This window comes from Leopardus geoffroyi, chromosome D2, assembly GCF_018350155.1.
Source record: "Leopardus geoffroyi isolate Oge1 chromosome D2, O.geoffroyi_Oge1_pat1.0, whole genome shotgun sequence".
NCBI classification, from domain to species: Eukaryota; Metazoa; Chordata; class Mammalia; order Carnivora; family Felidae; genus Leopardus; species Leopardus geoffroyi.
In genome coordinates, this window is record NC_059334.1 from 6,592,024 (window position 1) to 6,606,315 (window position 14,292).

Genomic DNA, 14,292 nt, shown 5'->3' on the forward strand with positions numbered 1-14,292 from the left:
AGTACATACTCTCCTCATTGTAGTGCCATCAAATGTATCTATAAAATCATTGTTAGTTTATTCAATTAGTTTATTGAAATGCCATTTAAGAATGTTGTGGGTCCATGTTGGACTTTTTTGCAAGGTTGTAATTGCTGAGATGTTAAGTTCTTAGGTTCGTTTAGCTTACCCTGGTCTTGTATTGAATAAGGAAGCGCCAATAAAACAGGCAATATGGTCAAGTCAATCTTTCCAGAAAGTGGGCTGGTAGACTTGTTCTCTTCTGCTAGTGTTAAGCCAATATCCCAGGTCTCTGGATTGCTCATTATCCTAAAACACAGCCAGAAAAAGGTCAACACAGCCTGGATCTCCGATAACTTGAAGTTATGTACACTGAGGTACTTTGAAGTTTATGTGGGTGGGTCAGTTTTTTTAGTATTAATAAGTACTTATAAGATGTAGGCTGGAACTCTGGACTCCATCTAAAGGGAGAGAGTGGTCTTTGTTGGCTGTAATATCCCACTTCATAGGCACAAAAAAGCAAAAGGAAATCAAGATTTGGAAACATGAGATGGACAGAAGCAAAAGAAATGTCAATAAATCCAATTCCAAGAAACACAGACTATGAAGACGGAAGGGTGATGCCCAATGTCACTGGAGACTGGGAAAATCAGTTGCCTTAGTTATAAAAGATGTGTTTTATTAGTTTAGCAAAAGGAAAATGCATTCAAGCACATGCATATAATAAATGAAGGGTCTTAAGGGAGAAAATGCTAACATGAACTTAAAACCAAATTGCTATTTATGAAGGTGAAGTTCAGTGCTACCTCTCTGGCCATTCCTCCCTTGCATGAGAACTACAGACGTGATTAGCTATTTGATATTCCCCTTACCTGAAATAGTCTAGTCATCCTGCATCCATGCATGGAAAGGAGCGTGCGCACACACACACACACACACACACACACACCATTAGCTTTCTTCTAGCTAATATCCTTTGGGTCTTAGCTTAGACGTTATTTACTCCAGGAAACCTCCCGCATTCTCCCCAAGACCATATAAGGTCCCATCTCTAACACCCTAAACTGCAGCAGTATGAGTCACTCTGTATAGAATCGCCTGTTTACTTGTCTGCTTCTTCCATTAAAAGTCTGAGTTCCTTGATGGCAAGAACTTGCTCTGCTTTGATCCTTACTGTATCGCCAGGGGGTAGCACAATGCCCACAAAGCATACAGTCGCTCAGTGTGAACTTGCTGAATGAATGCATGTATTTTACAATGTAGAAAACAAGCCCTGTCACCATCAAGCCCCAGGGTGTGTTCTTTCCTAAAACAGATATGCTATCAGAACTTGTCTCCCTCTCTAGAGGCAGAAAATGCCAAATATTCTCTTTCTCAGGCTCCCTTAAAGCTATGTGACACAATTCCAGACAAGGAAATGGAAAGGGAATTCTACTCGGGTTCCCACTAAATATTTTTCACCTTCCAAAAAGAGATTCCAAGAACTCTCCCCTTCCTTCTTGCTGTTGCACACAATGGCATGAAGACACAAGGTAGGTCTCTTTAGACTGAGGTGACAGCCAAAAAATTAAAGTTAATAGGTTAAGAAAAAAGAAAAAAAGCAGTGACATCATTGAGTGGTTGCACCAAACCTGAACTGGTCACCTTAAGACATTGCTATGTGTGACTGTCAATGTCTTTAGCGCTTGGACCCCTGTTGATCAGGAATATGCTGTTACAGCTGAACACATCCTAATTATGTAAGGAACATGCAAATTTTCCTCTGTGGCCTCATGTAAGGCATGATGTTCCAAAAGCCACTATAAACCAGCAGGTGGCATTGGGATACCGGAAGCAAAATCATTATTTGAAGAGCTAAAGGCATGAAAAGGATCATCTAATGAAATTGGTTGGCTAAAGATGAAACCCAGGCGCCAACGTTAGAAAAGGGCGGTGTGTTGGGGCGCCTGGGTGACTCAGTCGGTTGAGCGTCCAACTTCGACTCAGGTCACGATCTTGCGGTCCGTGGGTTCGAGCCCCACGTCGGGCTCTGGGCTGATGGCTCGGAGCCTGGAGCCTGCTTCGGATTCTATGTCTCCCTCTCTCTCTCTGCCCCTCCCCCGTTCATGCTCTGTCTCCGTCTCAAAAATAAATAAATGTTAAAAAAAAATTAAAAAAAAAAAAGGGCGGTATGTCTTCCTGTGCTGGAGATGTATGAGGAGGCAACCTGGAGAAACATATTCACAAATATAGTCATTCTTAGCATCTTCAGAATTAGCTCATGCGACAATTTTACAGATAACTACCTGCCTAGGAAACTCTCGGTTGCCCTAGTCATAAAATATGTTCAACTGTATGTATTTTTCCAGCACCATTCAGTCCATCTCTTGAAAACAACAAAGGGCGCCTGGGTGGCTCAGTCCGTTGAGCGTCCGACTTCGGCTCAGGTCATGATCTCACGGCTCGTGAGTTGGAGCCCTGTGATGGTCATGAGTTTGAGCCCCGCGTCGCATCAGGCTTTGTGCCGACAGCTCGGAGCCTGAAGCCTGCTTCTGATTCTGTGTCTCCCTCGCTCTCTGCCCCTCCCCCACCCACACTCTGTTTCTCTCTCTCAAAAATAATACACATTAAAAAAATGTTTTTAAAAAGAAAAACAAGTGTTCCACTTCTCCATAGACCATACATTCACAATTGTATTCAGTGATTTATTATTGTCTTATATTGAATATTAGCAATTGATATAATACTCATCGAAAATTGTAGGGGGATCAATCAGTGCTTTTTTAGGAAGTCACAGCATTCTTAAAACCAGAGAAGGCAGAATACAACAAACAAAATGCAGACACTTTGACATGACACACAAAATCTTCTGCAGAAGCGTTCTCCGACCCAACCAGCCCCCTTTTCCCCATATTCGCGGCCAATTTCAGGGGCTTTCTCCCCATAGTCTGGCTCCAATGACATAGCTTGGATCTAGGTTTGTATGTTAACAGATCACCGCCTCTTCTGTGGTGTTCTTTTACACACAAGTGAATAGCTGTGGTTTCTACAGCGGCAGGATCTGGTCTTATTTTTACATACAAAACGCAGAAAATGGAATTGGATTGGAAGAGAGGGCAGCGGGCGTGCAGACAGGTTTCTGCGGGTTCTTTGGGGGCAGGAGTCCTGGTGGACAGAGGGCTGGTGCAGAAGCATCAGTACGAGGCAATGCAGTGTCTGGCTTGGCACAGGTCCAAGTGAACGACAGGGACTCACAGGTCCACTGAGGAAAGCTGCAGTGGGAGGCATGGAGGTGGTGGGAAAAAATTCAGTACGCTTCTGAGTCATGAGAACAATTTTATCAGTTCTGATATAATTTATCTAAGGTCAACTACTTTCAGAATTCCTTGCTCTTGGGAAGACTCTGAACTGTGATAGCAGTCATTAGGAAAAATGATCGCTACCCTTTGGAATCCTGATGAGCTAATTCTCCAGCCATGAACTCACATAGAACCAGAGCCCTGGGTCATCAAAAAGCGTTCCGGGTTTGTTCCAATGCAATACGGCATGTTGAGTCACAGCTAGATGAACGTCAGTCTCATCGTGATTAGCATCATTACTATTTTCAAGCTGTAAAGTTTGTTTTTGTAAAGTTTGATTTTTCCCTAAAATGCTAAAGCTCTGCCATTCATACAAAAGCATGATTTGGGTTTGGGAAATTTCCTTTGTAGCCTGGGAGCTAGCGCCAGTTAGCTTGGATAATTTTAAATGGAATTGGTACTTTCAGGCAATCAATGTCAGATTGTCCTATCTCATTCTTCAGGACGTTGGACTGGGAATTTCATAAGGCCCTCGAATTACTTTTGAAACAACTTTGTCCAAATTGTCTGGAGCCTCTTTCCCCCAAAATTCGAGCACCCAACACAGATGACACGTGAGATAGGACTTGAAGATGACTGCTTTTTAAATGCCTTCCAAAATTGATATCCTCAGTTGAGTATTTTCTTCTTCACAACGGTCCCCTTTTGACACTTATACATTCATCTCAAATATGATAACTAATTATCAAGGCCCAACACTAGTACAATACTGGGTATGTAGGTGTTAATAAATACTGTGTGATTGAATGGGTCCACGAGTAAGTGAGCGATAAAAGAACAGATAAATGAATTTTAGATCTTGCTCTTGGAGGACTGACTTCCAATCCACTAACACTTTTGTTTTAATATCTACACCAACGGCAAGTCTTAGGTTTTGGGGATGAATTTGATTAGTGAAAACAGTCAAAATCACTTAGAGCCAGTCTTGAGGAGAGGAGACACAATTCAGAGGGATAAGGGCACTTAGGGAAACACAGGGCATGATCAAAATATTCTAAGTCTGACTTTCCTGTACTTGGCCTCTGAAGGCCAGAAATAATTTAACAATATCAACAACTCTGGACCAGGTACATCAAGTCCAGGGTAATCGCTTTGAGAGGCTATGCTAAATAGAGAAAAGCTGACATGCTCATTTCCACACCAATTGCCTCTAATTGGAGTTACACGTTTATGGTCGATGTTTATATACTATTTTTTTTAAAGTGTGATGGGGGGATAGGTCCTGCAGCCTTTGTGAATCTTAAATCCATGAAACTTCATCATTCCCATCTGCAAAATGAAGACTCCAACTACATGAGCTCTTTAAACTTTCCCAGCCTAACACTCAATAATTCTATAAATAAATACTTGAACCGCTGTTCACACATCTTTAGCCACTCTTACTAACTTTTCAGAGGTTTTATATCGAGGGGAACTGTCCCTTCAAACAGTTGCAAGGCTCCAAGGAAAATCATGTGTTAGGCTCTAGACCACCAGTTACACACACACACACACACACACACACACACACACCTCTGTCCCATTCACAGGAAACTATCTGTCCTCAAACAGGGACAATTAGAGAAGTCATCCCAATTGTTTACATTCGTGTGAAATCATGTTTATAAATTAGGGAGGACAGCCAACGCGTTAAATTATTTGTCAACTTTTCGTTAACTAGTTACAACTTCAAAGGCGGAGGAAGTGCTTTCAAACGGAAGTATGACGGCCGGCTTGAGAAAGTCCTGTTTCCGATGGTGTCCGAAGTATCTCATTCTGTAGATTCCAGGCTGGGCAGTACCCGGAATATGCCATTGTATCGTCGCATTGCTGTGACCCAGCAATCCCTTGTGCCAATAGAAACTGTTGGTAGGAAACAAACAAACAAACCAAGTTTTACTCTTAAAAAGGTGTGATTCGACAAAGGTAGGACTGATCATTATACGAACATTCAGGGAGTACCGACCGTAAGCCAGGCGCTCTCCTAGATACTGAGAGTGCAGCAATGAACAAAACAGGGACAAATACTTCCTGGAAGGGAACCTTTAGTTAATAGCCATTTGTAGAAATTGTCTTACCTGTTCTGCCTTTATAACCACCCAAACCTTATCCATCCCCAAAAAGCCTCACCCGATACTCAGAACACGGGATGTCTCCTGTTTGAGAACGGCTGTGGCACTGTTTCTGCCCTTGCTGTCCTCTGCTTCAACTGACACTTCCTCTCCCAGCCAGATTCATTTGTTAAAAATATATACTTCACGAGTGCATGCGGCAGACTCTTTTCTAGAGGCACGAGGATATGGCCGTAAGCAAGACAGACATGGCTCCAAGTTCCATGGAGCTTGTGTTCTACTAGGGCAAGGGGGGAAGAAAGGCAGTGAACGGGTAAACCGAGAAATGATTTTTAAAAGTGGTGGGTGAAACGAAACAAGTATGGCAGCGGTATCTCTACGGAGATGTTATTTAAGCTGAACCCACACGTGCCCAGAGGAAAGACATTCTAGGTAGAAGGAACAGAGGGTGCGAAGCGTTCTGAGCAGGAAAAAACGTGGTGCAGCGGAAGAGCAGAAGGAAGAGGTAGCGAAGTGTGACACAGGGGCTGAGGTCACAAAAACAGACGGAGTCAGCTCACACGAGCCCTTGTAGACCACCTCAAGCGGGTGAGATACTCTTGCAGGTAAGTGAGATAGAGTGGGTGACTGACTGATAACCCCAACTGTGTAGACAGTAAGTTCCCTGGATGGAGAGAGTGTTCTCAACATTCTGTGTGTTTCAGCGGCGGGCCCCGTGCTCCCATGACAGAGGTGACATTCCAGCTGCTGCTGAACAAGGCAGAAACAAGCCTATACGTATCCTCAGTGTTCACTGCTGTTGCGATTTGGGGCTCTTGAAAACAAATCATGCTTTTTTATAGTCTGTATAGTCTTATCTTAACCCTAAATATGTATTTATTATTTGTTTAAAAATGATCTGTGCCCGAGATTCCTAAACATCCGAGGAAAATTGAGGCCCAGATTTATGTCTGGCTATCACAGGGGCCCCAGCACAGTCCCATCTCTATTTTCAGTTAACCACGTGAAGGAAACCAACACGCAACTAATGACCTAATCTAGGGTGATGTGAGTCAGGTACAAGTTGCCAAAATTTTTGCCCACTCCCCTGCCACTGTCCTGTGGTGTGAAATGGATGCGCTTGGGAACAAAAGCATTTTCTTATCTCAGATGCCACTTGCAAATCTTCAAAATATTTATTCGGCTCAGGGATTTGGTATCGAAAACACAGAGATACGCCTCTCCGAGAAAACTCCAGAAGCAAATTCCTTTCTCACTGGAGTCAGGAAAAGATAAACACTCAAGCTCCTCGTGTGTTAGTAATTCCAATGAAGAATCATTGGCCACGTATAAACATGTAATCATTTTGCCTATAGACTCTTGTTATTTTCCCAGAAGGAACTGTCAGGCTCTACCGAGGCCCGTGTGCCTCGCGACCCATTTGCAAGAATGGCTGAGGCTAGCCAGCCTTCAGGGGTAATGTCTGTGGCCGTGGAAAAGAACAAAATTAACAGATGTTTACAAAAATGGAGGCCACAACCTCATTAGCACCTCTCCTGACAGTAGCACATGTCCCACTGTTTCGCAGGGAAAGAGAATCCAAATGGAGTCGAATAAATCCACTAAATATGGCCAGAAGGCTCCATGGGAATTTGACAGCAGTAATTTCCGGCCTTAAGCCCGTGTTCCCATTTGTCTTCCCTGCATCACTGATCGACTGTTCCCATGGCTTGAAAGACAAAATGTCCAACAGGCGAGCTCACCGTGTCTCCCAGGAGGCGTCGTTATGTACTATCCGCCACGTTGCTGATGTGGCCTCGTATTTCTCGACAGTGAGGAAGGTCTGATGGGTCTGAAACGCAATTGACACATTTGATGAGACCCCGCATGGTCATAAAAGGTGCCTGCCTGTAAGTACGTCCTTGTCGTCTGTAGGCTGAGCTGCCAATACCTTGTGTGAAAATGTATTAGAATTTCGTCCATATTCTCAGGTGCATCTCTCTCTACATTCCATGCGAGGTCTTCAGAATGTCACTTTACCCATGCTGTTACACACCATGACTTTCTTTTTTTTAATCTTTTTTTTTTTTTCAACGTTTATTTATTTTTGGGACAGAGAGAGACAGAGCATGAACGGGGGAGGGGCAGAGAGAGAGGGAGACACAGAATCGGAAACAGCCTCCAGGCTCTGAGCCATCAGCCCAGAGCCTGACGCGGGGCTCGAACTCACGGACCGCGAGATCATGACCTGGCTGAAGTCGGACGCTTAACCGACTGCGCCACCCAGGCGCCCCTCTTTTTTTTTTTTTTTTTAAGAAAAGTGAATGGAGCATAATTTTAGAGCTGATAGCAAATTTTGCAAACCGGGGCAGAGAAGAGACCGAATAAAACTCGAGATTCTAAAAAAAGGCCTAAGTCAAGCCTTTTCATGACATGTTTATTGATCTATATTCCAAGACTTTCTCTTGTCATTTCAAGACGTAGGAGGGAAAATGGGAATGTTTCTTCATCTTTCCATCTCTGGGTAAATGAATTATTAGTAAATATGTCTCCCAAGTGAAAGAATTGAAAACGATGCATAAACCTTCCCTGTCTTAGATGCTGAAAGCAATCCCTATGTTTTGTCATAATGGATTCCTAGAAAGCACATCACGAGCAGGTTTCATTCCCCCATTGGAAAATTGCTATAATAATTCATTTCAGACCAACAATTCAGCTTCAAATACAGTGCAGATTTGATATAACAAATTAAAAGATACAGAGGCCATAAGCTCTAATTTTCCCCAAAAATCTTTAGATTGTGGCCCTTAAGGGCAGGACCTGTGTCTAATTCATTTTTATCCGTTACAGTCCTTTACACCTGTCACGTGTAGATGTTCAAATAACACTCTGGTGAATGGATCACTTATTTACAACTGGGCCATGGGATTATCTAAAATATTACTCAGCTGATGGGTTATATTCAGTGAAGAAGTTTTCACTATGATGGTCACTTGTAAAGAGAATGGCTTCTGGCCATTTAGGGCAGAGTGACATCGGGGAGGCTGTTGACAGAGTAGGAGATAGGGTGATCCCCGGCGCACAGGTCTAGAGTGGGGACCAGAGAACGAGGGTAGGCCACTGACTATGAGAACCATGTGACTACCATTTCCCACTTCCCAACACACAACTCCTGACACACAACTCCTCCTGACACACAACTGCTTCATACAAGTTACTGGATCTTTCTCTAGGCCTCAGTTTCTTCGTCTGTAACATGGGGATAATAAAATGTAACCCAATGCACAGAAGTAAGGATTGAATTAGACCGAGGTGACAACGTCCACAGAGCACTTCACGTAGCGCCTGTGAAGAATAAGCAGAGGTGAGGAGGTCCCGATTACCAACAAAAGAGGGGAGTGGAAACTGTCGTGTGCTGAGTCCCAGGGCCTCCTTAGAAATTAATTCTAGGGGCGCCTGGGTGGCGCAGTCGGTTAAGCGTCCGACTTCAGCCAGGTCACGATCTCGCGGTCCGTGAGTTCGAGCCCCGCGTCGGGCTCTGGGCTGATGGCTCAGAGCCTGGAGCCTGTTTCCGATTCTGTGTCTCCCTCTCTCTCTGCCCCTCCCCCGTTCATGCTCTGTCTCTCTCTGTCCCAAAAATAAATAAACGTTGAAAAAAAAAATTAAAAAAAAAAAAAAAAGAAATTAATTCTAGGGGAGCCTGGGTGGCTCAGTCAGTTAAGCATTCGACTTTGGCTCAGGTCATGATCTCACGGTCTGTGGGTTCGAGCCCCGTGTCGGACTCTGTGCTGACAGCTCAGAGCCTGGAGGCCGCTTCAGATTCTGTGTCTCCCTCTCTCTCTGTCCCTCCCTTGCTTGTGCTCTGTCTCTCTCTCTCAAAAATAAATAAACATTACAAAAAAAATTTTTTAAGGAATTAATTATTTTCTCGTTACAGTGCTCTAAGCATTTTGGTCTCCTGCTTCTCCATGGCAATAGTGATGATCAGTCTTTCTCCGCCCTAAGGATATCAAATGACAATTAATCCCACAGTTTTGCTATCACACTTTGAGATCTCCCGAAAACAATGCTATAAACATGCAAATATTATGACAGGGTTTGCCTAGAGACATTATTGCAAACAGGTGCGTGTTGACTTTCCAAGCAGGAGAACATTTTCCCCTAATGGCGTATTTGCCAATGTCCTCTTGCCACAATTATTATCACAGCAATAATGAGGTTTCAGCGAACGGAAATGGAAGGCGGATTGGGAGAAAAGGCGTTTGGGGTTGTAAGTAACAATGGTCCCTGGGAAGAATGGCTCACGGACGGAATAAATGTACCCTCGACCACAATAAAAAAAAGTCTGACCTCGAAATCATTTTTGTATACTTACTCCTTTCCTTCTACAGTTTTCTTTGTTGTTTGAATTGCTACAACTAGAACATATCTAGCTATTGCTTGGGTAGTTACGAGAACATTCTAAAGGAGTTACAGAGGAGTAAAATGAATTCATTTTATTAATAGCCATATTACATATGTGCACTTTGTCATGTGTCTTCTATGTGGATATAAAAACAGTAAAGTATGAACTGATATGTAACAAACTATGAACAATTATTACCTCTAAAAACGTTTATGGAAAGACAGGTACTTTCGAACTCTATTTTTTTTTAATGTTTTTATGTTATTTTTGAGACAGAGACAGAACACGAGCAGGGGTGGGGCAGAGAGAGACGGACACACAAAATTCAAAGCAGGCTCCAGGCTCCGAGCGGTCAGCACAGAGCCTGATGTTGGGCTCGAACCCACAAACCGTGAGATCATGACCTGAGCCGAAGTCGGACGCTTAACTCAATGAGCCACCCAGGTGCCCCTCCTATTCTGCTTTAAAAACCTTCTATATTGCCTATTTTTACATTGAACATGTATTTCCTGTGTCATTTTTCGAGGTAAAGAAATAAACATCCAATTAGCGCCAGTAGTAAAGAGTAGGGAAATGGCAAATGCAAGATAAAGGGCTCCAAGCCAGGAGGGCACCCCCTCCACAACAGTACAGGTAGGACCAGAGGCCAGGATCCTGGAGGAGAGGGGCCAAAACAGGGGTAGGAAGCAACCAAAGATACACTTCATCCTTGGCACTTTGATTATTTTCCCAAATTCAGTAGGGTTTCTAAATTGGAATACATAAATGGGATTGTACTCAAATTTATATCTTCTCAAGAGATAGTGCAGTTCTTTCTGTATGGTGCAACATGTGAGCCTAAGCAGAGCCAGTTAAATGTTTCCCGTGTGCTTTTTTTCCCAGACTTAATTCTTTTTTTTTTTTTTTATTTTTTTTTTCAACGTTTATTTATTTTTGGGACAGAGAGAGACAGAGCATGAACGGGGGAGGGGCAGAGAGAGAGGGGGACACAGAATCCGAAGCAGGCTCCAGGCTCTGAGCCATCAGCCCAGAGCCTGACGCGGGGCTCGAACTCACGGACCGCGAGATCGTGACCTGGCTGAAGTCGGACGCTTAACCGACTGCGCCACCCAGGCGCCCCTCCCAGACTTAATTCTACATTACTGTTCCTACTGAAAAATTTCCCACACTTAAAAAAATAAGATGAGGGGCCCCTGGGTGACTCAGTTAAGCATCAGACTTCGGCTCTGGTCACAGTCTCATGGTTTGTGGGGTTGAGCCCTGCATGGGGCTCTGTGCTGACAGCTCAGAGCCTCTGTGTCTCCCTCTCTCTCTGCCTGTCTCTCTCTTTCTCTCTGTTCCTCTCTCAAAAATAAATACACTTTTAAAAAATTTAAAAAAATAAGATGAAAATCAAGTAGGAATATTTTGTCATTATGTTGTTAACCTCTAGAAGGATTTTCAAACAAAGACTGAAAAGTGGGTTGAAATCTATAAAAAGAATCATTGATGCTTACCTGGTTTTCTGCTGAATTCTTTGGGTTAGCGCCTACAAATATCACTTCGGCAACTTCTCCCTGAAAATAAAAACTCATTTTATGAGTTTTAATAAAAGCATTCTTTGCTGGGCTCAGGTTTAGCCCATGATTTATGAAATGTTCTAGGATGCTGGGCACCTGAACAGATTTTATTCTATTTAACCAAGTGAGTTATCTTCTCAGAATATCAGAGAACATGCCCTTGCAAGAGTGGACACAGGAATTTGGGGCCAGTAGATTGCTCTACAATTTTTCGCCAGTGAATTTGCCTTTAGCATATTCAGGTGTAGATGAAAACAGAGAGCTATGGTTCACGTCAGCGACAGCGCATTAAAGCGGCTTCTTCAGCCTTTGCTATTTTCTCACACTTCCCTCCAACACACATATAGGAAATGGACTGACTTACATAAGAGCGATCAAAACTTCCCACGAGTGACTTGTGCTTACATTGGCATGAACGAGATACGAGGCAGAATGACAGGGTGTGCGTCTCCCCCTCCCCCCCCCGCCCCATCCCCCGCACTGGAAACAACCAGAAGAGCTGGACAGGTGTGTATTATACAATGGTTGCAGGGCAAGGAAAACAAGCAATGGAAAGAGTGATCCTAGAGTGATGGAAAACAGACACAGTGATCAACTTAACGCCTTGAGAGCGTGCCATTCACAGCACAAAGAGGCAGAGCTCAGGCAAAGTAAGGCAGCCTTGTGGAGTCCACGAAGGCCAGGGAGTCTTGCGTTGACAAGGTAGAGTGACAGAGAGAAGAGGGCACCGGACAGAGGAGAGCCACAGGGAGAGAGAACCCTGGAGAGGTGTGGGAAGTTCCTCCCAACTCTGTAAGACAACCACCTGAAGCCAAGAGAAGACTGTGTCCCAGGGACTGAAATTCTTATTCCCTGAAGCATCCAAGCACAAACTCTGATCGATATTGGGCTGAACACTAAGTGAGGTAACTACGGGGCGACACCTTGAGAGCCACACTTAAGAGAGACAGAGCTCACTAATTTAGTCAAGTTTTCGATGAGCAAACAAACAAACAAAAACAACGAGGCCGGGGGTGGAGAGGTGAGGCCAGAATCCAGAATTGCTACAATATAGCAAAACACATCCAGGATTCAACAACAAAAAATGATGAGATGTGCGTATATGAAAATATGGCTCATATTAAGAGGAAAAAGCAGCAATCAAAACTGACTTTCTGTGCCCCCAGACATTGTCGTTAAACCAGACACAAACTTCAAAGCAGCTGGTATAAGGATGTTCTGTGAAGTAATAGAAATTATGTGTAAAGAACTGAAGAAACTCTTATGATGATAATGACCTAGAGAACCTCAGTGAAGAAAAGTAATTTTATTTATTTTATTTTTTTTAATTAAAAAAATGTTTACTTGTTTATTTTGAGAGAGAGAGAATGGGGGGAGGGGCAGAGAGAGAGAGAGAGAGAGAGAGAGAATCCCAAGTAGGCTCCGCACTATCAGCACAGAGCCCTATGTGGGGTTTGAACTCATGAACCATGAGATCACGACCTGAGCTGAAATCAAGAGGCAGATGCTCAACCAACTGAGCCACCCAGGCACCCTAGGAGAAGTAACTTTAAAGATGGATTAAGCATCCAATCAGATGTTTTGGAACCAAAAATCACAACTGATGTGAGAAATTCCTCAGTAAGGGCTTAATAGCAAATACGAGATGACAGAAGAGAGGATAAATGAACTAGCATTTATCAATTACAAATTATTTTATCAGAAGAATGGACAGAGAAAAGTGAAGAATAATTGATAAAGCCTCAAAAAAAACCAAAAAAACCCAAAAACACATGGGACCTCAGGTATGCTGACATTCACAAAACAGAAGACCCCGAATTAGAGGAAAGAGAAAAACAAAACTCTTTTTGAAGAAATAATGGATGAAATCTTCCCAAACTTGATAAACGTTACCTTGAGGAGCCAGGGAACTCAACACATCCCAAGTAGGATAATCCCGAAGTGTTTCATACTTAGATACATTGTAGCACACGGGTGGCAGTCAGAGACAAAAAAAGAAGAGAAAAGAAAATCTTGAAAGCAGTTAAGGGAAATATAATGCATTACTTACAGGCACACCCCAGGATTAGCAATTGACTTCTCATTAGAGAGCAAAGAACAGGGCAACCGTGTGACACATTCAAAGCGATGAAAGAAGAACATTTGGCAACCAAGAACACAGCGAAATGTTCTTCAGAGATAAAGGGAAAATACAGCCCTTCCAGATCAATGAAGCCTGAGAGATTGTGTTGTTACAGACCTGCCCTTGGAGAAATACCAGTGGAAGTCCTTCATGCTGAAAGGAAATGATGCTAGATGGTAACAATAACTCAAATTCCTCAGAAACAGTAAGCAGCACCCCAAGGGTAAATACGTGGGCTCAATTCAAAATATTCTAGGGGCGGGGGGGCTCAGTCAGTTAAGCCTCCCTTCCTGCCCCCATTTCCTGGCACATTTCCAGCCTTAGAATCCCGGAAGGATGGGTCTGATTGCACCTTAGTGACATGGCCTTTGGTGTGGGTTTCCCGATAGCCTCAAGGTGAGGGCTGGTGCCAGGTAATCAACCAGGTGATTAGACGGTTGAAAGGATCAAGTCCTACGCCCTGATCTCCAGGGACTGGAAAGGGGCTGGGAGTTGGGTTCATCATCAACAGCTGATGATTTAATCAGCATAAAAGTCCCTCAAGTCTAGGGTTCACCAGAGCTTCTAGGTTGGTGAATGCTTGGAGAAGCTGGTAGGGGGCCCTTCCTGGAGAGGTCATGGAAGCTTGACATTCCCTCCCCTACCCCTTGCCCTCTCTGCGTCTCTGCCCTCAGGCTGTTCCTGAGTCGTATCTGTGTATAACCTAGCAAGTAAACCGTTTTCCTGAGTTCTCTAAGCCTGTTCTAGCAAGTTACTTAACCCGAGATGGGGCTCATGGGGATCTCCAGTTCATAGCCAATGGTTCAGAAGCAGATGTGACAACTTAGATTCACCGTTG

The 14,292-nt window shown here is 43.6% G+C and overlaps 1 protein-coding gene across 4 annotated transcripts in view; it reads right to left on the minus strand.

Annotated features, from left to right (window-relative positions):
• Positions 1-2,670: 2,670 nt before the first annotated feature.
• ASAH2 (N-acylsphingosine amidohydrolase 2) overlaps positions 2,671-14,292 on the minus strand; it is a 100,435-nt gene continuing 88,813 nt past the window's right edge. For all 4 annotated transcript variants that reach the window (XM_045439420.1, XM_045439419.1, XM_045439422.1 and 1 more), the window contains exons 20-22: positions 11,270-11,329; positions 7,132-7,220; positions 2,671-5,180 (exon numbers count right to left, since the gene is read on the minus strand). In XM_045439420.1, the coding sequence (XP_045295376.1) occupies positions 4,991-5,180; positions 7,132-7,220; positions 11,270-11,329 (339 nt within the window). In that variant the 3' untranslated portion in view covers positions 2,671-4,990. The remainder of the gene's footprint in view (positions 5,181-7,131; positions 7,221-11,269; positions 11,330-14,292) is intronic.